Source organism: Erpetoichthys calabaricus, chromosome 7 (genome assembly GCF_900747795.2).
Source record: "Erpetoichthys calabaricus chromosome 7, fErpCal1.3, whole genome shotgun sequence".
NCBI lineage: Eukaryota > Metazoa > Chordata > Cladistia > Polypteriformes > Polypteridae > Erpetoichthys > Erpetoichthys calabaricus.
The window spans coordinates 178,772,303-178,800,155 of record NC_041400.2 but is presented as its reverse complement, the minus strand read 5'-3'; the positions used below and the strand labels follow the sequence as shown (position 1 = coordinate 178,800,155).

The 27,853-nt window shown below is 40.3% G+C and overlaps 2 protein-coding genes across 2 annotated transcripts in view; one reads left to right on the top strand and one right to left on the bottom strand.

Moving 5' to 3' along the window:
- Positions 1-27,853, bottom strand: part of LOC114654912 (baculoviral IAP repeat-containing protein 1-like) — an 828,238-nt gene that overhangs the window by 476,549 nt on the left and 323,836 nt on the right. The gene's annotated exons all lie outside the window — the stretch shown is intronic.
- The window catches only part of LOC114654189 (FERM and PDZ domain-containing protein 1), an 85,352-nt gene that overhangs the window by 30,900 nt on the left and 26,599 nt on the right, over positions 1-27,853 (top strand). The window contains exons 6-12 of the mRNA XM_028804595.2: positions 2,805-2,900; positions 9,072-9,197; positions 11,685-11,804; positions 16,106-16,242; positions 16,754-16,880; positions 18,032-18,127; positions 25,857-26,039. Coding sequence (XP_028660428.2) covers positions 2,805-2,900; positions 9,072-9,197; positions 11,685-11,804; positions 16,106-16,242; positions 16,754-16,880; positions 18,032-18,127; positions 25,857-26,039 — 885 coding nt within the window. The remainder of the gene's footprint in view (positions 1-2,804; positions 2,901-9,071; positions 9,198-11,684; positions 11,805-16,105; positions 16,243-16,753; positions 16,881-18,031; positions 18,128-25,856; positions 26,040-27,853) is intronic.

The following is a 27,853-nucleotide window of genomic DNA, read 5'->3' as shown; positions in this document are numbered from 1 at the left end:
GTTATGTAAATTTTGATCTATTGCAAAGCCAGCTGAACCATATTTCTAACAGCAGCCAAATATTTTTAGGCATTTACTCTTTTGTTGAAGTTGAATGCTTAATAAAACAAGATAGAAAATGTACTCATGGTGTAACATTCAGGTGATTTGAATTTTTTTAGTTATTTCATTTTTCAGTTATACATTTTTATTTATTAAATATTTTTGTAACATTGTGTCATATATAAATGTAACAGCGATAGTAGAATGCAATTACATGTTTAAGTAGACTACATTGCATACAGCACATGCTTTTTAACAGTACTTTATAATATCATGAAATTCAAAACACAGCCCAGTTAGGCTTGTGGTGGCTCGGTGGCTTTGATAGACAGTAGAATCCAATCGAAGTTTTGTAAAAATGGCACCGATTGATGTGCGACTGTTGGTTGTGAAGGGTTTATGACTAATTGTTATTTCTTAAATGTAACATTTTTGAAACAAATACCTGATGAAGAGGTAAAATCTCTACTAAAGTCTCAGAGTAAAACTGTTGACTGCTTCAGACCATGATGGAGTACAGACGTGGAACTTTGCAGTTGAATTATCGTCTCAGACAAATACTGAATTGTTATAACGTGCAAATAACGCCGCCATAAGGTTGTTTTTAGTGTAATGTAAATACTGAAACCATATTTTTCACAATATGCTTACTGAGTGACACTTATATACTGTAGTTCGTTTCCTTTTACTTTCCTTAACAGATAAGCGACTTTTAGCTTTTTCCTCACTTTTACAGTTAACTTACCTCCAGTGGCAGGAGAATTGAGGTGGAGTGCAAATGCCTCTCCCAGTATTTGAAAAACTTTTATCAGGGTTCTGCTTTGCTGTCAGGAGTGAATGTCAGACAAGTAAAACGGAAAAATCCACAATGTGCACAAGATGAAGTGACCTTTCCCTTGGTCATTTGAAATTTTATATTAATCCATAACTGAAGTTACACAGAATGTTTCTATGCTTTAAGATAGACAAGTTCACAAATTCGCAGATTTTTGAAATTTCAGAACTTTATACAATTCACTGTTATTCAAGCTGTCACAATGAAAATTAAACATTCATTGAAATTTCCTTGAAGAATAAATTTGCGAAATTTCAACAAAATAGGTCTATTCAGATCTGAGACAGATAGACAGACACATGGCAACCACAGTAGGTGCTCTTCACATTATGTGCAAATGCACCTCAAATCAATGAAGTTACCTTTTAATCAATGAAGTTACCTTTTAATTGCGGTATTATTATAGCACAGGAAATCCAACACACAGTACCAGCAACACTCATAAATCATTGTTAGCAGTTTTTTTGTGCTGGCTTTTCTCGTCTTATAGTTAAATATCAAATTCAGTGAAGACTATTTTTGTGTCAATGTGGATATGTAGTTTATTGCCACTGAACAGGTCATTCCCAGTGGATGCCATGAAGTGGCAACTGCGACCAAGGAGAACAATTTGCATAAACAATTAGAATATTATTGGTTTATTTTTCTGAATGGCAGAGGTTGGAGAGTTAGGGAAAGATCAGGTGTGAAAGAAATATCATACTTCAGACAGTGTATTCTATATGGAACCTGATATTCTTATCCAAACAAAACATGTCATTCTTTATTTTTGGGAAATTTTCCAAGTGACTGCAAGACCAAAACTTTAAAGAAATCCAAAATGATATTTTTATGTGTTACTTACCCCCTGTAATTTGTAGTGATGGCTGAGAAAAAAAAATCAATTTCATATTTTTCATGGACAACATAACAAAGTTTCTAATAGAAACGGGAGCTTATGGTGACCAACATCAGACAACAGCAAACAATATAATAAATGTCCATGACAAAATTTTATTTGTGTCGAATAATCCACACGTCAAGTCATATGCTAGCCAAGTATGCTCACAACGTGCAACGCATACTGTTGTAATAAGAATGAGTCTCCAGACATCATAAAGGTTTGGGGCTGCCACCCGTATATTATTTCCCAGCTGCAAAAGTTTGTAATATTTGATCAGAGAGTCCAAAACAGAACTGAATATTTGAGGTAAGATGGCGGTTTTAAGGGCTGGGGAAGGAAATTATGTCATCTAGTCTGAAACCGGAAGTGATGTCATCAGAGGTGCCGGAGCCAGAAGTGATGTCATCAGAGGCGCCGGAACCTGGTGAGATTTCCTGGGAATGTTCTGCAAGAAACTGAGAGAGACAGCCAGCACACTCTGCCACCCCCTGGTCTGGTGTAGTATTACAGTTCCCCAGGCCCTTTAGTTGTCTCCTAAACGCACGTGTGTGACACTGTATTTTCTACTAAAATATTGTCAAATAAGCAACTCTAAAAAATGAAAGTAGTCCACAAACTCGAAGCCGATTCACATGGAGCCAATGAATTCAAGACAGGACTCTTGACCAATGAATGAGAGGCTTAGAGGCGGGTCTTGTAAGATACATTACACCTTAAATTATACGTATTAAGAAAATTAGTTTAAAAATGAATTTTTTTTATGTATTAGTTAAAGTGACATATTGCATGTTCAGTGTTTCACAAACCACATTGAATTAGAACCTTTCAACTCAGTGCTCTGTGCATTTAACAAAAAAAATGAACAAAATGAAAGTTTGTAATTTTACTTTTTGTATTGAAGTGCTATATGTAACTGAATACATTCCAAAATGTTTATTATAAGAGTATTAAAAGTAAACATTTGATATTTTAGTAACTATAAAACACAACATTTTATTTGAAGCCTGTTTACAGTTCTGGACTTCTTTTTGCTCTTTATTTTAGGGCAGCTCCTTTCTTTTTCTACCCAATGTTCTCAAGATCTACTTGGAAAATGGTCAAACGAAAGCATTTCGATTTGAGAGTTTGACTACAGTTAAGGTGAGTCTCCTTTTCAAACCTTCTCTTTGATTAGAATTGTAGGATTGATGAAAGTCAGTCTCTAAGAAACAGACATTATATGATACGGAGTGGAGTCTCTGAGCTGGCATCTGGAAGGCTGCCGCTTCAAATCCTGTGACTGCCAGAAGGGATCCTATTCTCTTGTGCCCTTCAGCACAATTTCTAAACGCAGGATTAACCTCAGGATTGACCTCTTCCTGGTGTGGCAGAAGTGCTGCTCTTGCACCCAGAAGCACTCCGGGCGTCCCTGGAAGACTCTTCCTCCATTTTCCTGGGTGTGGCGGAAGTGAATGTTTCCCGGGCTCCATGAGGCTCGGGGCGCCCCCTGGCAGTGGCCATGGGCCCCAATGGGCTTGAGCCTCCTTGCTCCTCTCCCGTGGTCCTCACCAGATCCAGGGCAGTTGCCCCCTCGTGGCCCGGAGGACGTATATGCCACCTCCCGGTCCTTCCAGGCATCCTGGCTGGGTCTATCCCCCAGCCTCCTGTGACAATCCCCATACAATTATGTCATCCATAGAGGTGTCAACTCCATCTAAATGTTCAAAAACCATATGTATTGTTTTGTGATAGACCTCTGGCGCGGATGCTATGCCAATAGGCAATCTCAGAAATTGATATCTGCCAAATGGAGTATTAAATGTGCATAATTTAGAACTATCCATCCATCCATCTATCCATCCATAATCCAACCCGTTATATCCTAACTACAAGGTCACGGGTGTCTGCTGGAGCCAATCCCAGCCAACACAGGGCACAAGGCAAGAAACAAACCCCGGGCAGGGCGCCAGCACACACAAACACACAGCACATCACTAGGGACAATTTAGAATCGCCAATGCACCTAACCGGCATGTCTTTGGACTGCGGGAGGAAGCCCATGCAGACACGGGGAGAACATGCAAACTGCACGCAGGGAAGACCCGGGAAGTGAACCCGGGTCTCCTAACTGCGTGGCAGCAGCACTAGACCTAGACTCGTCCAATTTTAGTTGCCAAAATCCTGAACAAGCATCTAGTTCATTGAAATATTTTGCATTTGCAAACTGTGCCATAATTTCTTCTCTTGTTGGAAGTTTGAAATGTTCCCTCGTGATAGCTTGATTCAGGTCTCTGGGATCTAAACATATTCTTAATTTACCATCTCTCTTTTCTACAGTAACCAAAGATTTCACCCATTCAGTAAGTTCATTAATTTTCTCGATTACTTGCAAGCTCTCCATTCTGTCTGGTTCCTTTTCTAGTTTCTCTTTCAGGGCAAATGAAACCTTTCTGCCGGGGTGTATGACAGGAGTTATGCTTTTGTCTGTGATTATCTTGTGTTCCCCAGGAAGACAACCTAGTCCTTTAAATAGATCACTTTATTCTTGGAGCAGTGCGTCATATTCAGTATTGCCCTCCATGTTAATAGAAAGCACTATTTCAATCAAGTTCATTTTCTTACAAGCAGACAATCCTAACATTGCCTGAACGTCTTTTGGCACAACCACAAATGACAGTGAGTATTTTTTGTTCTTGTACATAACACAAGCTACACATTGCCCTTTGACAGGTATTTTGCACTCCTGAATATCCAGCAATTTTTATTTCTGTTTCATGCAGACATGGTCTGGGCTGCAGTTTTCTATATTCCTTTTCAGGCATGATGTTCACTTGTGCTCCAGTATCTAATTTAAATTAAATAACTGCATTGTTCACATGAATTGGCAGAATTCATGCTTTCCTTCTCCCTTTTACTTCAGTATATAAAATTCCTCAACTTTGGTTTCTTCTACAGTGTGCACTTGGCTTGGTTTTACTTGTGATTTACAGCAACGTGCAAAATGGTTGTTCTTCCCACATTTTTTACAAACTTTATTGTATGCTGGACACTGTCTGGGAGCATGATGTGATCCACAACGTCCACATGCCTGTTTTGTGCTGTATATGTTTTTATTTCCACTTTTATTTTCCTGTGTATTTAAATGCATTTTGTTCTTTCCTTTTTTTGTTCAGTACATGTACTGCGTTTTCTTCATTACACAATTCTTTAACTTGTACTTTGATTGTTTCGGCTGCCCTGCATATTCTTACTGTTTTTTCCAAATCCAAATCCAGCTCTCTTAGTAACCTTCCTCTGAGTGCATTATCTGGTATTCTGCAGATGATAATGTCTTTTATTAAAGACTAGCAAAATACCCGCGCTTCGCAGCGCAAAGTACTGCCTTAAAATTGTTATTAAGAAGAAAAGTAAACCCTTTTAAACTGAGGAAAAATATACCAATAATTATTTGTTAAGGATCTGTTTCTATACCACGTTGTCAGTTCGGCCCTCCGGTTGTAATATGACCAAGCTGTGTGCTGAGCTTACTCTTGAGCATGCAACATATAGTCGGCCATGTGAAAAGCAATCTTGCCTCAAATCAATGCCATACGTTTTGTAGGGTCTGTCCTTGAGACTTATTAATTGTCATTGCAAAGCAGAGCCTTAGTGGAAATTGGTGACGTTTGAATTGAAATGGGAGATCAGAGGGTATAACGGGGATGCGAGGAATAAAAACTCTCTCCCCTGAGCCACTGCCAGTAAAAATAGTTGCCTCAATGAGGTTCTTTTGCAGACACGTGACCTGAAGTCTCATGTCGTTACAAAGTTTCGGTGGCTGTACGCAAATCCATAATCGGCTTTTTTGAGCCAAACCTGTTGTTTTCGTATGAGCCTGTTTTTATTATTGGGATCGTACCTAGAAACAGAAGCTCTATGAACTTGTGGATTTGCCTTTGAGTATTTGGTGGCAGCGTCACGAAGTTATTTCCATCTAGCTGCATCAGAAAATGTACCACGACGTCTGACACGCCTCCTTTTTACTGTTTTCTCACAGCTTGGATTGCTGCTGTCATAATCGATTTGAGTTTCATGGTTTGTTTCAATTACGTTAGTATTTGCAGGACTTGTTGTGTTGAAGTGACATTCGGCATCTGTCAAGTGTTGTAAGCATACAACCGGTTTCATCGATAACTTCGCATCCAGCTTTTGAGAGTTGAAACATTCATAAACATCAAAGTGTCCACTACTCAAATTGTCACCTGTGAATCTAAGATGTTTAAGAGGCATTGGCGGTTCTCCAAACATGTAAAATAGGCAGGCAGCCAACTATGTGGGAGGCCGGGGGACGCAGGACGCAACACGAAACCCCGCCTCACACGGTGACCGAGCTGCAGGCTATGGATGTATATATGTACGTAAGTAGGATTCAGTTATGACCGTTACGTGTAGAATGCTTAACTTTTGTAAGTAAGCTGTAAGGAGTGAGCCTGCCAAATTTCAGCCTTCTACCTACACGGGAAGTTGGAGAATTAGTGATGAGTGAGTCAGTGAGTCAGGGCTTTGCCTTTTATTAGTATAGATTCTGTTAACTCTCCAAATTCGCACATTTTACTCCGTGTGCGCAACTCGGTAACGTACTGATCAATCATTTCACCTTGCTTCTGTATACAAGTAAAGAACTTGTGTGTTTTGTAAGTGACATTCCATTTTGGAATGCAGTATCTTTCACATTTATCCAGTATAACGTCTGTGACGCCCCTGCACCATATATACCAGGGGGACAAGGGTGGGAGACCCAGTATCTTCCCCTGGACGCTAGATGGCAGCCTCCTTGGGTTGCAGTGGTGCCTCAGACTCCTGCAGGGCTTCATGGGGGTTTTAGTTTTGTGCAGCCCTGTTGGGTTCTGCAGGTGCGGCCAGGGGGTGCTGCAGCAGGAGTTGCTGGCCACCTTTGGGCATTGGTTTAGCCTCACCCGGAAGTGCAGTCGGATGTCGGAAATCAAGCACCTGGAGTACTTCCGGGTACCCAATAAAAGGAGTCAGCGACCACCACTCAGCGACCAGAGTCAGGAGGAGGAGGACGACAAAGCCTGCTGAGGAGGAGTGGTGGTGAGAGAAGAAGGTGCTTGGTGTACTGTACTGTGCTTGGGACTGCGTATTGCCTGTGGGGTTCACGGGGAAGACGTGCCCCACAGGTGAAGAAATATAGTTTATTTGTTTTACCCATGCCTCCCGTGTGAATCTGTGTTGGGTCGGGTGCAATATAGCATTTAATCTTACATGTCTAACTTCATATGTTCTCCCTGATCAAATTGAAAGTTGTTATAAATCTCCAGCGTTTCCTCCCCAATTATATGTAACAAAATGGACGCTTTCATTTTGTCGCTTTTTTCATCTGCACCAATTGCCGCTAAATATACTTTGAAGCGCTGTTTACATCGTTTCCAGTTCTCGGCACGATTACCTGAAATCTGAAGGCCAGTAGGTGGCTGTAGCTTCTCTATTTTAACGACGTCTTCTTTCTGTTTTCTTTCTTTCTTTTTTTTGGAAAAAATTCTTTGCACAACACGTATCTGCTTCAAGTGCACCGCTTCTGACACCATGTCATATTCTTTGGGTTCTGTGATGTACAGTATGATTCCAACACAGTTGAACGTAACACAGAAAGGGTTATTTAAAGAAAAACTTTACTAATTAAATGATCTAGTGCTTCACTTAAAGGTCTGCCAAATAACTATTCCCGTTCCTTAATTTTCTAGGGAGCATCCCCAATTTACAATAAGTAAACATAAACTGTAATATAAGGGAGTGTTTGAAAATTACTTATCTTGACACGTCTGTCCGCTTTTCACGAGAGAACTACTTAACGGATTTAGATTGGGTTTTTTTCTATAATTTGCTTCAACATTCCGGTTGATTTTGCGACTTCTCTCATCGTGCTAAGTATCATAGTTCAGTGGCGGTACCCATTTATTTGTGCGAATCTGACAGACATGTAGTGGGCCAAGGGGAAGGGGGGCGGCGCCCTCCTCACTCCCACCCTAGCCTCCGTTTGAGTCGCTGTACCTCTCGCCACGTGTTGGAGCGCACCTTACCTCCACTTAGCTAGCGATACCTGTTTGTTCAACAGACATTATCATCTAGAGATTGTTATGGAGTAACGTTTGATGTTTCTGAGAGAGAGAGATCAGAGCTACGTGTGTTTTAGAGGGTGGCTGCTGATTGGCAGAGATATCACGGTCACGTGCTCTTCTCCCCATGTGGGGGAGGCTCTCCTGTCAGTGCCAGCGTTTGACGTTGGAGCATACCTACTTTCCGCTTGGACAGAATTAAATTTTTTTTTCGATTTTAACGTTTATCCTGTTTCACTACTACATGGGCAGAGCTGCGGGGGACAGCTAGTTGGAGATGCGATTGGTTCCATTTCTTTTTCCAATTGGAGCACAAGCAGATGATGAGGCTTTCTTGTGGTCATGCAGGTGTCAGTAGTGGGATTTGATCCTACAGTCTCAAAGTCTGAAGTCCAAATTCTTAGCCACTATGCCACATCTTTTCTTCCAGAAGGAGTATGATCTAGTCGGAGCAAAGCAATATACATTAGAGCAACTAACATTATTATTCAGAAGCAAGGACTACAGTTTTATAATTATAGCAAAGTGTTTTATTACCATAAACAACTGTCCATACATTTCACCAGATATTAATGAGCTCACAATGCAAATACTTTCAAAACACCAAAAACATGTCAAGAAACTACAAGGAAAATCTGAATCCATTGTTGGACTTTTGCTGAAACTCAGGAGGAGAAATTTGTGAGGCTACCGAGGTTGTTTTGTCTCAAGAGAAAAATCTGAGAAGCCGGAGACAAAATAACACGTCTCCATTTTATTTCTTTCTGATATCTCATTTATATGTAGGAGAAACCAAAAAGATATCAAGGTCTCTTTTTTGATTTTTCATTCCTATGGGCTATTGAAAACGAACCCAGACTCAGTCTTTATAACTGTCAAAATTCAGCTGTATTGTGGTTCGTAAGATGAAAAAAGGCGTTAAATCATTTTCTTTGTATAGCAGAATTATTACAGAAATAGCCTACATAACTGTAAAAATTCAACTGCATTGTGGTTCAAAAGATGACAAAGGGTATTATATTATCCGTTGTATGCCAGAGTTTTCATAAAGCGAGTGTTCGTTATTCACAAGGAGCTTATTTAACTATTTTTTGTTAGTTGCTAAGCATGTTTAGAATAGGCAGTGCATTCTAAGGATTTTAAAATATTTTCATTGTCAAATATGATAATCAAACTGCAAAGTCATCAAAAGTACCCTCCTTTAAATTATGTTTTGCAGGATATCATCCTTACACTTCAAGAAAAACTATCAATTCGCTGCATCGAACACTTTGCGCTTGCACTCGAAGAACAGTACAATATAGCCAAGCTTCACCTCCTTCACGAAGATGAACGTATCCAACAGGTATGAGACATCAGAGAAATCTACTATTCTAAACGAAGATGTACAAAATACGAGGGTTGTTTCATAAGTTTTGAGACTCGGTCACTTGTCGTCATCGGAGGCGGACGAAATTTTTTTCTATTGTTCTACAATCCTTTCACATCTTCTAATAAATTTTTGGCCCACCCAGCTACAGATGGAGATGAGAAAATGAGCTCGAAGTGCATCCCCTCCGCTTCCTGAATTTAAGTTAAACCGAGAGCAACTGCGCACTTGCATGCTCTACGAATTCGCGGGTGGTCTGAGTGCAAAAGAGTGCTTGTCAAGAATGAAAAAACATCTCAGTGACGATGCTCCAGATCGTGCGACTGTGTTCCGGTGGAAAAAAAAATTCAACGACAGTGAATTCGATGTCAGCGACGCCCAACATGAAGGACATCCCAGAATTTCGACCGGCGAGCAAGATGTGGCCCGTGTGAAGGCCCTAATTGAAGAGGATCCTCGCCAAACGATAAGAAGAATTGCTTCGACCCTTGAGATGGATCCCACGGCCGTTTGGAGGATCCTCACTCAAGATCTTGGCTACACGAGAAAATGTGCTCGGTGGATCCCGAAAATTTTGACAAGTGAACAAAAAGCAACCTGAGTGCAATTTTGCCGAGATTTCCTCGCCAGATTCAAGGTAGGCAAGTCTGAAGCTTTCAAAAACATTGTCACTGGTGACGAGACTTGGGTTTACAACAACGACTCTGAAACCAAGTCCCAGAGCATGGAGTGGGGTCCAAAAGGTTGCCTTCCTCCACTGAAAGCCAGGTGCCAAAGGTCAGCAAAGAGGACCATGTTTGCCGTCTTTTTTGGCTACAAAAAAATTATTGCTTCAGTTCCACTTCCTGAATGCACGACGATGAACTCTGACGTCTACACAACCCTGTGCCTTCCAGAAGTTTTCAAAAATCTCACTAGAGGTCGCCCTAATCGCACCTTGAAAAACTTCATCCTTCACCATGACAACGCGCCGCCTCACAATTCAAACAAAACTGTTGAGTTCCTCGCCAAATCTGGAACTGAAGTCCTTCATCCGCCCCCTTATTCACCAGATTTGGCACCCTGTAACTTCTGGCTGTTCCCGACGGTGAAGAAGGAGCTGAAAGGAATGGATTTTGAGGACAGGGACAGCCTCATTTCTGCGGTTGAAGAGCAGCTTGACCAACTGACTGAACGTGATTTTCGTCACTGTTTTGTTCGTTGGATTTATCGTATGAAAAAGTGCATTGAAATCTGGGGAGAATATGTTGAACAGCACTGAAGTGTTGCCAAATGACAAGGTTATGTGAGTAAAAATTTTCTTTGGAATTGACCAAACCATGTTGTATCTATTTAAAAAAGTCTCAAAACTTATGAAACAACCCTCGTATATGGCTTGATTATACTCTTATTACAAAACTAGCCATTCTGTGTGGTTTTGCCAAAGAGTGATAAAATGTACTGTATCTATATATATAAAATCCCTATGTGTGTCCAGGTGTCCGTGTGTGGGTGTCTTCTGGTGAAGTGCGCATGCGCGGGGCACGGTGCTATGCGCGATATTACTGTCAGAGAAAGTTAGAGGTGTTTTACGGAAATACAAACCAGTATTACTGCGAGAGGAAATTAAAGGTACACAATACAGTGACGCATATTACAGCCACATACAAGTCAGTATTACTGTCAGAGGAAATTAAAGGCGTATTACCGACGCGCACGCCTGTATTACCGCCAGAGAAAATTAAAGGTATATTACGGACGTACAAGCCAGCGGACGTACAAGACGGTATCCTTCAATAAGGGCGCGCACAAAAAGGCGAGCCTCAAAAGGATGACCTCAATTGGGCGCAGCGAATAAAGGCGCGCGTTAATAAAGATATGCACCTGTTGCTCTTCACATATTCCAGAGCCATTTGAACTAAATTATCTACGCGCCCTTATTGAATAGAGCCGTACAAGACAGTATTACCGCCAGAGAAAATTAAAGGTATATTACGGACGTACAAGCCAGCGGACGTACAAGACAGTATTACTGTCACAGAAAATTAAAGACACACAATACACGGCAGCAGCCCACGAAGAACGGTCAGCTCAGCAAGTAAACATCAACAAAAGAAAGACTGAAAGAAAGAAAAATACGACCAACAAAAAGAATGAGGTCAAAGTCCCTTGCCATTTAATATAGACTGTTCCTACTAATGTTTATGCACTACTGTTCTAGCGCCCGTTATTGTAACGGGCTAAATGACTAGTATATATATAAAATGGCAAAATGTTGGGCACCCATGCTCAGCTGTAATGTTCCCCAGTGTCCACAAGAGGGCAACAAGTAGCACAAAGGAAAAGGGATGTAAGGACTAGAATGACCGCTGAGCAAAGGTGACAAGATGCAAATCTAGTGTAAATAATACCGGATAGTGCCACATTTTATCTTTGTCAGTTCACTATGATTCATTAGCAATGTATTACTGTTGCATTTTCCAGGTGGTACGGAGGAAGGAATCCCATAACTACCGATGTCTGTTCAGGGTCTGTTTTATCCCAAAAGATCCATTTGACCTGTTTCAAGAAGACCCAGTTGCATTTGAATATCTCTACTTGCAAGTAAGATTTCAAATATTTTAAAATTGATTAAGTTGTTCTAGTTATTATAGGCTAGTAGATGCAGAAATGTGAACTTTGTACTTGTGAGGTGAAACGTCTCATTTCAGAACAGAGTGCCATTTTGTGTTCTTCTGCATCAGGTACTTAAAGTGCTAAAAAGAAGCTGCTTTTTCAGCCAAGTGGGGTGGGGTCCCCACTGTGCACATAAAAATTTAGATATATTTTATGCTTCAAGACCAATGTGAAACACTGCCTGGTTAGCATTGAAATGTTACAGCTACTCCGACTCCAAACAGCCAAATGATGCAGCGGTATGGAGTACCATGGAGTAGCGGCCCACTTCAAGCCCTGTTCCGTATGCTCTCACCTGCTTCTGAACATATTATGGCGTCAGTTCCTACGCACACTATAAGGCTGTGCTTACTCATACTTTCTGAGATGAAATTAGATGTAGTTGCATCAGTGGCTGGGTTTGAGCTATGATTTAATGGACCGTGACATATTATTTGTGAGATAAAATACATTTAGATGTCAAAACTCTGGGTTTAATTTCAAGCTTGGTCACTGTGTGGTGTGTATTGTGAATGTTCTTCTTGTGACTGTGTCTATTCAAGTTTCCTGCTACGTCCAAGGAACTTAATTGAAGACCCTAAATTGTCGCAGTATAAGTGAGTGTGCCCTATGATGGACTGGCAAACCCCTGTTATTTGGCCAATTTGATCCTAGTGTCCAGAATGGACTCCGGCTCTTTATAACCCAATAAAAGAAAAAGCAGACTGTAAGAACAGAGGGTTCAGTGATCATTATACGCTTAACTTACATGGCCATTGCTTTAACAGTATCTAGGAGAATGTGTTACATGTTTCTAATATTGCAAAATTTTATTTCTACCATAAATTAGTGCATTTCTTACTGTTTTATTCTGAATCTTAGTGAATTCTAAACAAAGTTAAAAAAGAGAATTGTATCCTCCCTGACAGATATCTTTGGTTCTTTACAATTAGTAAATTAACATATTCCTTTGTAAAGCAGAGAACTTCTACAGTGCTGGTGTGCCAGCCGCCCTCCTTGACAGGAATGCCACAAGATCTCTTTTTTTTTTCTTCTTCTTCTCCTCCTCCTCTCTTGTCCTCTGCACTCAGATGTTTCCAAAAGACGGCCATGGTGAGTGCACGGCAGAGGTGATTCGGACACATCACTGTCATCCTTTTGACATTTCTAAATTCTGAGCCTCCTCATCTGCATGATTGAACTCATTGTTTTTCAGCCAACTGTCTCTTTGGCATCTGAATCATCTGATGAATTAAATAGGTAGATGGGTACTTGTCTGCTGTCTCACTTTAATGCTGTTACTGTTGGGAAAATAATACAATATTATTATGAACCAGAAGAATGGAATGAATTAAAAGAAAAACAGTAAACTGGCGTTAAAAATCAAACGTGTTTTACTTGAGCAACAAACCTGCATATCACAAAATGGATATTCTCTGTGAATGAGTTTCTGCAGTGTCCATAGCATGTCTGTTTAGAAATCAAAGTGTTTATCATGAAATTATCAACCACAATTGCTAATACATATAATGATAATATAAACTTATGTTTTTGACATTAAAACCATATGAATTTAATTCACCAAAAGTTCTAGTGTGCTCTCCTCTAGATAATGGCTCCTGTTGAAAGCAATCAAATGAATTTCAGAAGTACTTTAAATTACGGCTGAATCTGTCGTTTGCTGGATTCTTCACGTAATAAAAGCATCATTCTTGGAGCTAAGTGCAGTTTATTAAATGAAAAATGATTTGTCAAGGGAAAAAAAACAGGTGAATACATGAATCTAAACATGGTGTAAAAAGATAGAGAGGAAAACCATTTACAGTTGTAAAAATATAAACTGTGCTCCTTCTCTTGGATTGTTTTGGAAATGTGATCTATCTATCTATCTATCTATCTATCTATCTATCTATCTATCTATCTATCTATCTATCTATCTATCTATCTATCTATCTATTATATAGTGCCTTTCATATCTATCTATCTATCTATCTATCTATCTATCTATCTATCTATCTATCTATCTATCTATCTATCTATCTATCTATTATATAGTGCCTTTCATATCTATCTATCTATCTATCTATCTATCTATCTATCTATCTATCTATCTATCTATCTATCTATCTATCTATCTATCTATCATATAGTGCCTTATCTATCTATCTATCTATCTATCTATCTATCTATCTATCTATCTATCTATCTATCTATCTATCTATCTATCTATCTATCTATCTATCATATAGTGCAGGGGTGGGCAAATTCATTCCTGGAGGGCCGCAGTGGCTGCGGGTTTTTGTTCCAACCCAGTTGCTTAATTAGAAAACAATCCTTGTCAATAATTACATTTCATGGCTTGTTAGTGCTTTAACTCTGCTATGTCAAGTCATTCTCATATCCTAGATTTTTTTTTTCCATTCTAAGGATATCATCCAAATACTTTGAAGTGTAAAACGGATGGGTAATTCTCAATCCTTCTCTTTTTTCTCTTCTCTTTCCTTCCAAGTATTTAATTAAACCAAATAGTGCACGATAAATACACACAGGTGTAAAGGGTAACAAGCAAAATGGATAACTGCTGGTTTCTTTTGTCATTTGCATCTTATTGCTAATAAGGAGCAATTAAAAACTGAGAATGCAGCTATTTAAGACTTAAATAAGCAATAAGGGTTCATAATCTTAATGAGGGAGATAACTAAAATGAAGCAGAAGATATTTCTAGAGCAATAAGTGCTTCTTATTAAGCAATTGGGTTGGAACAAAAACCTGCAGCCACTGCGGCCCTCCAGGAATGAATTTGCCCACCCCTGGTATAGTGCCTTTCCTATCTATCTATCTATCTATCTATCTATCTATCTATCTATCTATCTATCTATCTATCTATCTATCTATCTATCTATCTATCTATCTATCTATCTATCTATCTATCTGTCTATCTATAACCATCAAAACCCCAACTAGAAAGTAAAGGGGCTTTGAAAAAGCGTTATATATTAAAAGATTTATTTTTATCCAAACACGCTTTGTAAAAACACAGGACATGCCAATAAGCACAAGCACAATATTTGAAATGAACTGCCAAGAACGATGGGAGACCCTCTTGATTTATAGGGCAGACGGCAGTTCCTGGTGGTGACTGGCAGGTGACCCCACTGCTTGGAGGACCACCCACAAAACACATGGAACATAAGCAATGCATTTTATAGCAACAGACAAAAACAAAGAATAATGCACATAGTAAACAAAATTAACATTAACATAAATAAATGGCACAGAAGTGGACAAAGCAATGAAGAAATACGACTTTGAACCCCAGCCAGGGGAGACATGCTGGCTGAAACATGAAAGTTGTCGGCTGTTGTACTACCAGAAAATGTCTGGTGGCTCAACAAAATGTCGACAAGGTGATTTTTCTTTTTCCGCTAAGGACCTTTATTTAAATTCTAAATGAAAGGCAGACACATGCAGATGTAAAGCACATAAATACATCCAGATAGCACTAAACACCTTTCTTCTGGCGTCAGTGACACAGATGTTTCTGGAAGTAAAACTCGTTTTTTTTTTTCTTTCCTGCGATTTGAAACACTGAGTTTTGCTGTGAATTCTGTTTCATGTAAATCACTTCAGTCCTTTCGGTTTGTGCACACATCTCTCTTAAGGTTAATAATGATAATGTGCCATTTGAAGATGCTGAGGGCCAGCTTCTCACTTTGATGCAGGCAGAATTGAGAGAGGACGTTCCTTTCATATGTCCGATCACAAAGCTCTCACCTTCACTTTGATCATTTTGGGCGATACGCTCCAGTCAGACATTGGCAGTTTTAGACAGTAAATGTAATGTCCCACCTGCACAAGTAGGCTGTCTGTTCATGGAAAACGCATCCATGTCTACCTTGGAGAATAAAGTCATATTCACATATCAGGTAGATGTTAATAAATGTTGATACAAGAGTCTGCCAAGTTCCTTGTAACCTTTGATAAAGGCACAAAACAACCCGAGGGAGCAAGGTGTGAGACCTCACTCCATTCTGGCACCATCTTTATTTAGTATCTGCTGTAAATCATTCCTGAATCCAGCCATACCGTTATCAAGTCCTAAACCACCATTCTTTATTTTTCATTTTTCATTTCTTAACTCAAACCTGACATGTTTTCTACTTTAAATGTAATAAATTCATCGTATTTCAGAAAGACACTACACTGAGCGTTAATGGCAGATAATTAAATATTCTGTTCTTTCTCTGCAGAGCTGCAGCGATGTCCTTCATGAGAGGTTTGCAGTTGAAATGAAGTGTAATGTCGCCCTGCGGCTGGCGGCCCTGCAGATTCAGGAACGCATCCATGCTTCTGGTCAGCCACAGAAGTTCTCCCTGAAATATATAGAGTAAGTGAAAAAAATTCATTAGTTGGGCCATGGAAGGTGTCATAAAAAAACAGGACAGTTAGAAAGAGTTGGTGCACCTTTTAGGCAAACCCTCTTATATTTGGTGGTCAAAAGAAAAACAGAAAAAAGGCAATAGGTATTGCAGGTCATGCCCTGCGGTGGACTGGCGCCCTGCCCGGGGTTTGTTTCCTGCCTGGCACTCTGTGTTGACTGGGATTGGCTCCAGCAGACACCCGTGACCCTGTAGTTAAGATATAGCGGGTTGGATAATGAATGGATGGATGGTATTGCGGGTCTTTTCTTTTCAGTCAAGGCATTGAGTGACTGGAAGATGGCGGCACTGCCCCGTAAGAGGACACCAGACCAGAAGAATCAGGGCCAGGAAGTGGCGTCATAGGGACTGGCAGTCTTCTGGTCTGAATATATGAAAGATGAAAATAAAAGAAAAGTGACAACAAGGATAGTTTTAATAAAGTTCTGTTATTTAAATATTGTTTATTTTTTATGACAGGAAAGACTGGGGAATTGAAAATTTCATATCTCCCACTTTGCTTCGAAACATGCGCGAGAAAGACCTTAAGAAAGCGATCACTTACCACATCAAAATGACGCAAAGTTTCCCAGAGCCTGGACAAAAGGTAAAACAGATCTCATTTGTGAAACTCTGTACTGTTTTGTATGTTGTGCACCTCTGCTCTGCGTTTTCAAGTATGTTTTAGAAGTGTGGGACATTTCTAACAACCAAATGTAACTCATTGAGGTTTTCATTTAGTGCCTTTCAAATTATTCTCGAAATATACAGACGTGGGCAAATTGTCTTTGACATAACTTGAAACTGATAAAAGTAATTGGCACCCAGCATTGTTTATTCCGTATTTAACAAAAATCAGACTTAGCTTTAGAGTTTAGATTCAACAGAATCTCTATCTTATATATAAACGTCTACGCTTGGAAGTGTGTGTGTCTGTCTGTCCGACCCAGAAGTGAGAGGTGGCTCCACCTCTGAGGATACGCAAGTGAGGCCAGCATGTCGGCAAAACGATAACCTTCAAAGATAGATAGATAGATAGATAGATAGATAGATAGATAGATAGATAGATAGATAGATAGATAGATAGATAGATAGATAGATAGATAGATAGATACTTTATTAGTCCCAAGGGGAAATTTACATACTCCAGCAGCAGCATACTAATAAAAAACAATATTAAATTAAAGAGTGATAACAATGCAGGTACACAGACAGACAGTAACTTTGTATAATGTTAACGTTTACCCCCCCGGGTGGAATTGAAGAGTCGCATAGTGTGGGAGAGGAACGATCTCCTCAGTCTGTCAGTGGAGCAGGACATTGACAGCAGTCTGTCGCTGAAGCTGCTCCTCTGTCTGGAGATGATACTGTTCAGTTGATTCTCCATGATTGATAGGAGCCTGCTCAGCGCCCGTCGCTCTGCCACAGATGTCAAACTGTCCAGCTCCATGCCTACAATAGAGCCTGCCTTCCTCACCAGTTTGTCCAGGCGTGAGGCGTCTTTCTTCTTTATGCTGCCTCCCCAGCACACCACCGCGTACAAGAGGGCGCTCACCACAAACGTCTGATAGAACATCTGCAGCATCTTACTGCAGATGTTGAAGAACGCCAGCCTGCTGAAGTAATTTAATTTTATTAATAAAACAGAGCTAACAAAACTTTTATTTCAGTCTTTAAATAAACTTTGTTACAGCAGCTTTGCTAATGCTGTAGTCAAATTAATTTAAATGTATTTATGATTATTTCTTTTGCTTCAAGCAACTTATTTCAGCAGCACAAGCACGGCTAAACTACCTGAAGATACTTGGAGAGTTAAAAACATATGGAGGCAAAATCTTCAATGCTACTATGATGGTGAGTAAAGTAAAAAAATAGATTTTACTTATTAAGGCATATGGATTATTCTTACCATTTATTCTTCTTCCATATCTTTCTGTCCTCTGTATCTCGTTCTGTGACACCCATCACCTGCATGTCCTCTCTCACCACATCCATAAACCTTCTTTTAGGCCTTCCTCTTTTCCTCTTCCCTGACAGCTCTATCCTTAGCATCCTTCTCCCAATATACCCAGCATCTCTTCTCTCTGACTTTGTCTCCCAACCGTCCAACGTGAGCTGACCCTCTAATGTCCTCATTTCTAATCCTGTCCAACCTCGTCACACCCAGTGCAAATCTTAGCATCTTTAACTCTGCCACTTCCAGCTCTGTCTCCTGCTTTCTGGTCAGTGCCCATATAACCCATATAACATAGCTGGTCTCACTACCGTCCTGTAGACCTTCCCTTTCACTCTTGCTGATACCCGTCTGTCACAAATCACTCCTGACACTCTTCTCCTCCCATTCCACCCTGCCTGCACTCTCTTCTTCACCTCTCTTTCACAATCCCCATTACTCTTTACTGTTGATCCCAAGTATTTAAACTCATCCACCTTCTTCAACTCTACTCCCATCATCCTCACCATTCCACTGACCTCCCTCTCATTTACACACATGTATTCTGTCTTGTTCCTACTGACCTTCATTCCTGTCCTCTCTAGAGCATATCTCCACCTCTCCAGGGTCTCCTCAACCTGCTCCCTAGTATCGCTACAGATCACAATGTCATCAGCAAACATCATAGTCCACGTGGACTCCTGTCTAATCTCGTCTGTCAACCTGTCCATCACCATTGCAAATGAGAAAGGGCTCAGAGCCGATCCCTGATGTAATCCCACCTCCAACTTGAATGCATCCGTCACTCCTACCGCAGACCTCATCAGCACACCACTTTTTAAGGAGGCTGAACAAAGCCAGCCTGTCTCCTTGCTGGTACAGATGCACTATGGAGATGATAGTGATTAGCAAAATGATGAGGAGCTATGCAGTTGGTAGACTGCAATGCCTGTTTGTATGTGGTTAAAAGGTCTCATTCATTACCAAAGCCGCACTGTTGTCTTTATAGTGTGGCAAAGGTGCTATATAGGCATTGACCTGACACAGACTGACAATGGAGGCACAGGTAAAAATAAATTAAAAGATTTTATTTTGTCTTCAGCCGTTGGTCATGCCTTCCCAGTTTCCCACAGGCCCTACACAGTCTCAAAAACACCAAAAGATAAACACCCAAAAACACAGCCTTCTTCTTCTTTTTCTTCTTCATCTTCTTCGCCACCACTCCTCCTCCCAGGCAGCTTTGTCCTCCTCCTCCTCCCAACTCTGGCGCCTCGAGTAGTGGCTGTAGGCTCCTCTCATAGCCCGCCCAGAAGTGCTTCAGGTGGTAATTAACCTAATTCAGGCTGCACTTCAGGGTGTGGCTGCATTCAGCCATTAAGCCGTGCAGCTCCTCTTGGTGGTGGCCATGGAGCCCAACAGGGATGAGCTCTGGTGTTCCAAGAAAGTGGCCCCGATGCAACCCAGGCGGGCTGCCACCAAGTGTTCCGGGGGACGTAGTTTGCATCCCATGGCTGCTCCCCTGGATCCAGTGTCAAAGGGGCGTCCGGGCCGGGCATGGGTCCCGGCCATCCGCCACAATAGACATTTCTGATGAGGGATGCCCAAAGAAAGCACTTTCCATTGTGACCCTCACGCCACACAACCTTTAGCAAGTGATGTATAAACATTCAACCCTGCGGTCTGAAACTGTTAACTGCCATGCAATCATCTACTTGACCTCTAACCAAGACCCCACCAACACTGTCAATCAATTTTGACTAGAAACTAAGTTATACTGTATTACTGTTACTTATCCTGTGAGATACTGATGGATGGACTCATATCTGATGTTTATGTATTCATTTATTTTTAGTTTGAAATGGGCACACATTTATTTATCAACATTGCTTAGCTTAGTAGTTTGTGTCTGATGCGTTGCACCACTATATTCTGTATTACCACTGTATGTTTCTAGCAACAAATGCTGTTCATTGTATGGGACAAACTCCATTTAAACAGTGGACTGGGCAGTCAGTAGAACTCCAGCCTCTGGAGCTCTGAAGAAGATGCTGTTTTATTGAGAAAGTGTTCATGAAGGGCAATTTAGCTCTTTTTTATTGGTAAAAAAAGAAAATCCCTGAAATGCCTAAATCATTAGCTTTATTTTACATATAAACCCCTCAATGCGTACTGCTGAACTCCATATTAAACCTCTGAAATTCCTCAACAAAGGCCAGAAATCTATATACAGAGAGAGCCAAAAAGAAATACCACATTTTCAAACGTTTATTCTACAAAAACGCTACAAGATAAAATAAATTTAATTATGACACAAGAAGGGGTATACAAAATAGATTTTTTTCACTATGTTTTAAAAATGATGTCTTCAAGGTGGTGGCCATCATTAGCGATACAGTAATCCCTCGCTACATCGTGCTTCGACTTTCGCGGCTTCACTCTATCGTGGATTTTATATGTAAGCATATCTAAATATATAACGCGGATTTTTCGCTGCTTCGCGGGTTTCTGCGGACAATGGGTCTTTTTACTTCTGGTACTTGCTTCCTCAGTTGGTCTGCCCAGTTGATTTCATACAAGGGACGCTATTGGCGGATGACTGAGAAACTACCTAATCAGAGCACACAGTTAAAGTTCCTGTGTGCTGATTGGCTCAGCGACGGAGTGCTGCATTAACCAGGAAGTCTCATCTCACTCATTCAGCATTAATGTGCTACTGCTTCAGGGGCCGTGTCCAAGCGCCAACAGAAGTTGCAAATGATTGCACAAAAGGTAAAAGTTTTGGATATGTTGAAGGAAGGGAACAGCTACACCGCTGCAGGACACCATTATGGCATCAATGAGTCCACGATTCTTTTTATTTAAAAAGGAGGAAAAGCATATAAGATCTATGGCCTCAGTGTCCTTTAACCAGGGCGCAAAACAAGTTGCAAGTGGACGTGATAAGGCAGTAGTCTGGATGGAATCTGCTTTAGGGATTTGGATTGAAGAGTGCTGGAAGGAGAACAATGGCGGTGCTACACAGTCGCCTGAAGAGGATCCTTTAGAAGAGCTGTAACGCTCTCCTTTGTTCTGCAGTAAAATTAAACTCACCGTTATCAGACAAGTCATCGTGTCTTTGTTGGTGAGTAACCATAATTAATTATCTATGTACAGTACTTATTACATGTACATCGTTTAGTGTCACTGTACACACATTTTACTGTATACAATTTTTCTTGCATTCTACGTATTTATTGCTGGTGGCCTGTCTGTCGTAATGGCTGTAACATATGTGATATCGGAGACGCTCGATATCTTTAAAATAATATTTAGGTTTTACTGTATACAAACTGTGTTTGCATACATAATTTCAACGAATCTTACCTAATATCTAAGAGAATACAAAGGGTTTATGCTGTATAATTGTGCGGGAAATGTTTATAATAGTGTGGGAGAGTTTATAAGGGCTTAAAATATATAAAAAGAACCATATGAACATATGGTTTCTACTTCGCGGATTTTCACCTTTCGCGGGGAGTTCTGGAACGCAACCCCCGCGATGGAGGAGGGATTTACTGTACACTCTTCGAGACGATTTCTGAATGCTAGCATGACTTATGCTGCGATTTCGTGGCGAATAGCATCCTTGAGGACTTCAAGGTTTTGCGGTCGGTGTGTGTATACCTTTGACTTGAGATAGCTCCACAAGAAGAAATCACATGGAGTGAGATCAGACAAACATGAAGGCCACCTGACATCACTGTGCAGGGATATCAGCTTCCACGGAAACAGCTCCCGCAAACTTGCATGGATCTCCACGTCATATGAGCTGCTGCTCCATCCTGTTGAAACCAGGCATCCACCACATCCATTTCTTTCAGTTGGGGCTGTAAAAAAGTTCTCTAACATTTCAATGCAACGTTCTGAAGTGACGGTGACCGTTGCTCCCCCCTCCTCAAAAAAGTAAGGGTCTACAATGCCAAATTCTGCAACGGCGTACCAAACTGTAACACGCTCTCTGATGAAGTTCACGAGGGTTGGTTTCAGCCCAATAGTGAATGTTTTGCTTATTTACGCAACCATCAAATGGAAATATGCTTCGTTGCTGCACATGATGATGGCATCTCGATGAACAGTTTGCAGAATGTTGGCACACAACTCTCTACGTCTCTCCCAGTCTCTCTCTCTGTGAGTTTCTGCACTACCATCATTTTCTATGGATGGAAATTAAGGTCCTCATGCAAAATCCTCCTCAAAGACGTGTTGGAAATGCCTAAGACTGATGCAGGTTTACGCGCTGAACGTCTAGGAGACTGTAAAATCGATGCCCTTACAGCTTGGATGTTTTCAAGCGTTTGCACAGTCTGAGGATGGCCTGGAGATTTTCTGTTCAATGTTGTACCCATCTGTCTAAATTTAGTCACCTACTGAAGAATTGTTTTCCGATTTGGGATGCCACTGTTAGGAGGAATACTGAAGTGTGTTCAGAATGGCGTGTTGTGTAGTGATGATGGATTTGTTGTTTTTGAAGAACACTTCGACAGTGAAAGCACAGTGTGCACCGGACCAAGGAATGTTGGCGACTGAAAACTACCAGGGATCCCCCAACCCCAACCCAACCTACTCGGCTGCCTCTACCTTGCGCAATGACCTTGAGAAATGTGGTACTTCATTTTGGCTCATCCTGTACTTCATCTACTGTCGGGTTACCTATAACCCTGATCTCTAACCTTAAGAGGACTCCCTCCCTTAGCAAAGGCCAGAGCTCTATATCCTTCAGCCCCTGCTGGGTTACCTATCTCCTTCAGCTCCTGGGTGGGTCGCTATGCTTGAGCAGACTGCTTCGGAATATCTTAGAAAGGCCTGAAGGCCATATGTCCTTCAGCTGCTGCCAGGTAACAGAACACAGATCATTACCTTTGGAAGGATTATAAACAAATCTGCCTAGTAGGGACTGGCTACTCTCAAAAAGTGTGCAAGAAATATTGTGACAGAGGCCAGCAGAGCCAGCTTCTACTGGGTTACCTAGAAAATCCTACCAGCTTATACTGAGTGTTTCATTGTGAAAAGGTGTTCACGAAAGGCCTTTATTAGAGTATTTCTTGTACTGTATATCTGTTTAGGTTCAAACTGTGCTCATTCAGGTGATTTGGGAAAAAGCATCTCAAAAGTAGCCATCTGGGAACAGGCTGTGTTCTGAAACCCGACAAGAGCTGAACTTTTTTTTAGCTGCTCTTGGCCCTTGCTAAGGTATTCCTATGTTCATCCCGGTCAGGAGTCGTGACTTGAGAGTGGGCTGTGTACTCTGAATCACGACAGGAGCAGAAGTCTTGTTGTGGCTCCTGGTCTATGCAAAGATACTCTGACATTCAGTCCTTCCCGTTGAGGTTGAATGTTAACTCTTTGCAGAGAAAGTAGCCAATCCTTAGTAAGGACATGAATGATGAGTGAACGTTGAAGAAGAAAGTGTTAATGTACACCAAGGCTAAATAATTACAGTAAAACCTCGATTATCCATCACTTGATTAACCATCAGTCTTCAGTAACTGTTAGGACAAAAAAAAGAAACATTGTACATGCCAGAGTCTACCTATTAGATAGATAGATAGATAGATAGATAGATAGATAGATAGATAGATAGATAGATAGATAGATAGATAGATAGATAGATAGATAGATAGATAGATAGATAGATAGATATGAAAGGCACTATATGATAGATAGATAGATATGAAAGGCACTATATGATAGATAGATAGATAGATAGATAGATAGATAGATAGATAGATAGATAGATAGATAGATAGATAGATAGATAGATAGATAGATAGATGTGAAAGGTGCTATATAATAGATAGATAGATAGACAGATAGATAGATAGATGTGAAAGGTGCTATATAATAGATAGATAGATAGATGTGAAAGGTGCTATATAATAGATAGATATATAGATAGATAGATAGATAGATAGATAGATAGATAGATAGATAGATAGATAGATAGATAGATAGATGTGAAAGGTGCTATATAATAGATAGATAGATAGATAAAAAGGCATTATATGATAGATAGATAAATAGACGTTAATTTTTATATGATAGATAAATAGACTTTAATTTTAGTATAATTGGCAGGATAGATAGATAGATAGATAGATAGATAGATAGATAGATAGATAGATAGATAGATAGATAGATAGATAGATAGATAGATAGATAGATAGGAAAGGCACTATATAATAGATAGATAGATAGGAAAGGCACTATATGATAGATAGATAGATAGATAGATAGATATATAGATAGATAGATAGATAGATAGATAGATAGATAGATAGATAGATAGATAGATAGATAGATAGATAGATAGATAGATAGATAGATACTTTACTACAGCCACACGATACGATGTGAACTCTGCACATTAGAACAACTCTCCCTTGTGCTAGCATGTTGTGTTTTTCCCCAGCATCACATGTCATGCTGCATTTTGAAATCACAGTGTCACTTACGCACCTTCAGTTTTAATAGTGTTTTGTAGCTTTTCTCTTTTGTTATATTTAAACTGTTATAATTTTTTATGGGCAATGAACGTATGTGTGTGGTGTTGTTATTGTCACAAAAATTGAAATTATTAAACATTTATGAAACGGCAAAATTGCTTCAAGTATTGCTTCAATTTACGGAGTAGGAAGAAAAACAGTGAACGATATAAAGCGTGATGCCGATTAAATTGAAAAATGTGTCGAAAATGGAAACCACTGATGGCAATGTTAGTCTGTATTAATGTTAATGTTCTTCTGCATTGAAATTTTTTTAAAATTCTGTTGCATTATAACTTTGTTAATATATTGTGACGTGCAGGTGGCTTGTGATGTACTGTGGAGGAGCAGAAAGAGTGGAATGAAAGCTGTTAGTAATGGGACTGGGTGGAGGGCTTCTGTTCTGTAAAGGGTTAGACACGCATCTTGAGATGAGTGACAGGAGAAGTTAGGAGAAAAAGGAAGGGGCAGTGGAAGGAAGTTTTGGGTAGGGAGTCTGGAGACCATAAGCAGGAGTGTTTGCGGTATAGAAAAAGACAGAACATGAGTGGCAGGAGATAATTATTGGTAAGAAAAGCTTTCTTTCATTGTTTTGGAGATGTGCTCTGTATCCCAGATAACGGAGTATAAGACAGGGCACCGTTTGTTACTGAACAAAGACTCCAAGTAAAACGTAGAAAAAACTTCAGCACCTCTGAGTTGTATTTGCTTATTACGCTGGTCATTACAATATTATATAAATTAATTTTGTTATTACTATATTATATTTTGTTAATATAGATTTTTATTTTGTAAATAAGTATGACTATTCGCTAAACTAATCTACTGTATATCATTTTTAAAGTAGCTGTTCTGTTATCCATCTTTTCTCTTATCCATCATGGCCTCGGTCCTGACCCCTAATGGATAATTGACGTTTTACTGTACACATTTCCAGGATTAACTTATCCAACAATAAAAAAAAAAAAAACCTTTGGAGGTGAAAGTGCCTTTCGTGATTTGTTTTTTCATGATGAAAATGAAGAACAGACCATTGCGCCAGCATGTTGCTATTATATCCTTCTATTGTAGAAAAATGTTTTGGATATTTACTTTAACAATTCCCTTTTTCTAATCATTTAATTTTCAGTTGCAGGACAGAGAATCCTCCATCACATTATTAGTTGGGGCCAAGTATGGCATAAGTCAGATTATCAATAATAAGCTCAGCATTATGACAACCTTGACAGAGTTTCTGAATATCTCTCGAGTCGAACTGATTCCCGAGTCCAGTAAGGTCAGCTCAGTGAAAATCTATCTGCAAGATATAAAGGTAAGGTGATTTTAGCACATTTATTGTCTATTACTGTACAGTTATAGAAAAATAGGCTCATCATATTGTATGTCGGCTTAAAGACAGCACATCTAATACCTCAGCAAAATAATTACATCAGAAAGAGGGGCTTAGTGAGATAGAAGAGAACTGAACTTTAACATTCGCAGATTTTATTTTTTGTTTTAAGAGTGTCACAAACTCGACCAAGAGCCATAGCAAGGTTTGGGGCAGCCACCCGTATATTATTTCCAGGCTGCAAAACTGAATAAATGACAGCACTGAGGTGCACAAGTCAGAGTCCAAAATAGAACTGAGGGCATAGGGGAAAGGCATCAGCTTTTAAAGGCCAATATAGGAAATGACATCGAGGGGTCAGAACCAGAAGGCTCTTCATCCATAGGCTCAGACCCGGAAGTGACGTCAAAAGGGTCGGAAGCAGACTTGACGTCATCAGGACCAGGCGGAATTTCCCATGAACGGTTTGTAGAAAAGCGAGAAAAAGAGTCAGCGCACTCCGCTACATCCCGGTCTGGCTCGGAATTGAAGCCCTTTAGCTGCCTCCCATGCGCATGTGTGTGACAAGAGATATATTTCTTATTTTTGAAGCCAATGTTATTTTATCCCATTCATTTACCACAGATACTGGTATTGCTAAGTGAAGCATTATTTATATATTTAAAAAAATGCTGAATGGCAACAGCAGGCTAGTGGGATAAAGCAGCTCATTCCTGGATATGCCTTTGTTTTCCTGCCTGTGGTGGGACCAGTAAGCATCTCTTTCTCTGTCTCTACAGTAAAGACATTTGTCCTCCATAAGCATTAAATTACTTTGTTCACATGTGCACCCTAATCATCAGTGGCCCTACGCCCAGTGCCTGAAGTGCATATACAGAAGTGTAGGATTGCTCTGTTGTAGGCAGATTTATTTGATTGAAGAGCATTTCTGGGGCGTTTGAATGTTGTGATACGATTGCAGAGTGGGAGAGGATTTCCCCCTTGGAGTTTCACGCGGTTCCATAGTTTAATATTAAATCAAAAAGTGGAGGGTAGACAGTTACTTTTGGAGTTGAGCAGCGCTATAGTTTAACATTACATAAAAGAGTGGGCTGGGGGGTCCCCATTGGAGTTTTGAGCATCTCAATTCTTTTATATTTGATCAACAAGCTGCTTGGATATGAACAGACTGCAGGTGTGCACCCAACACTCCCGATATGCATCTGCTAGAAATGGAGAAGTACCATCTCACTTCAAGCACTGCCTAAGCCTCACCATTGCTTCACGCTGTACATTTTCCTCCTTTCTTTTCAGTTCTGTCATTTTTCTGTCATCTTTTGTCACTGGGCACCTCAAGTTGTAGCTCCTTCTGTATATTTAAGCACAGATTAGCTTCAGCAAATAAAGCGTTTCCCAGTTAGTTTAAGTTTTCTATTCGTAAATAAGTTTCATTTTTGACATTATTGCCTTTATGTGTTGATGAGTGTTAAAAAAGGAAAATTTAATTTATTGAAATTCAGATCGGAGGGTGTGTTCCAACTACAGAGGGATCACACTCCTCACCCTCCCTGGAAAAGTCTATTCGGGGGTCCTGGAGAGGAGGGTCCGTCGGATAGTCGAGCCTTGGATTCAGGAGGAACAGTGTGGTTTTCGTCCTGGTCGCGGAACAGTGGACCGGCTCTACACCCTTAGCAGGGTCCTGGAGGGTGCATGGGAGTTCACCCAACCAGTCTACATGTGTTTTGTGGACTTGGAAAAGGCATTCGACCGTGTCCCTCGGGGAATCCTGTGGGGGGTACTCCGGGAGTATGGGGTAC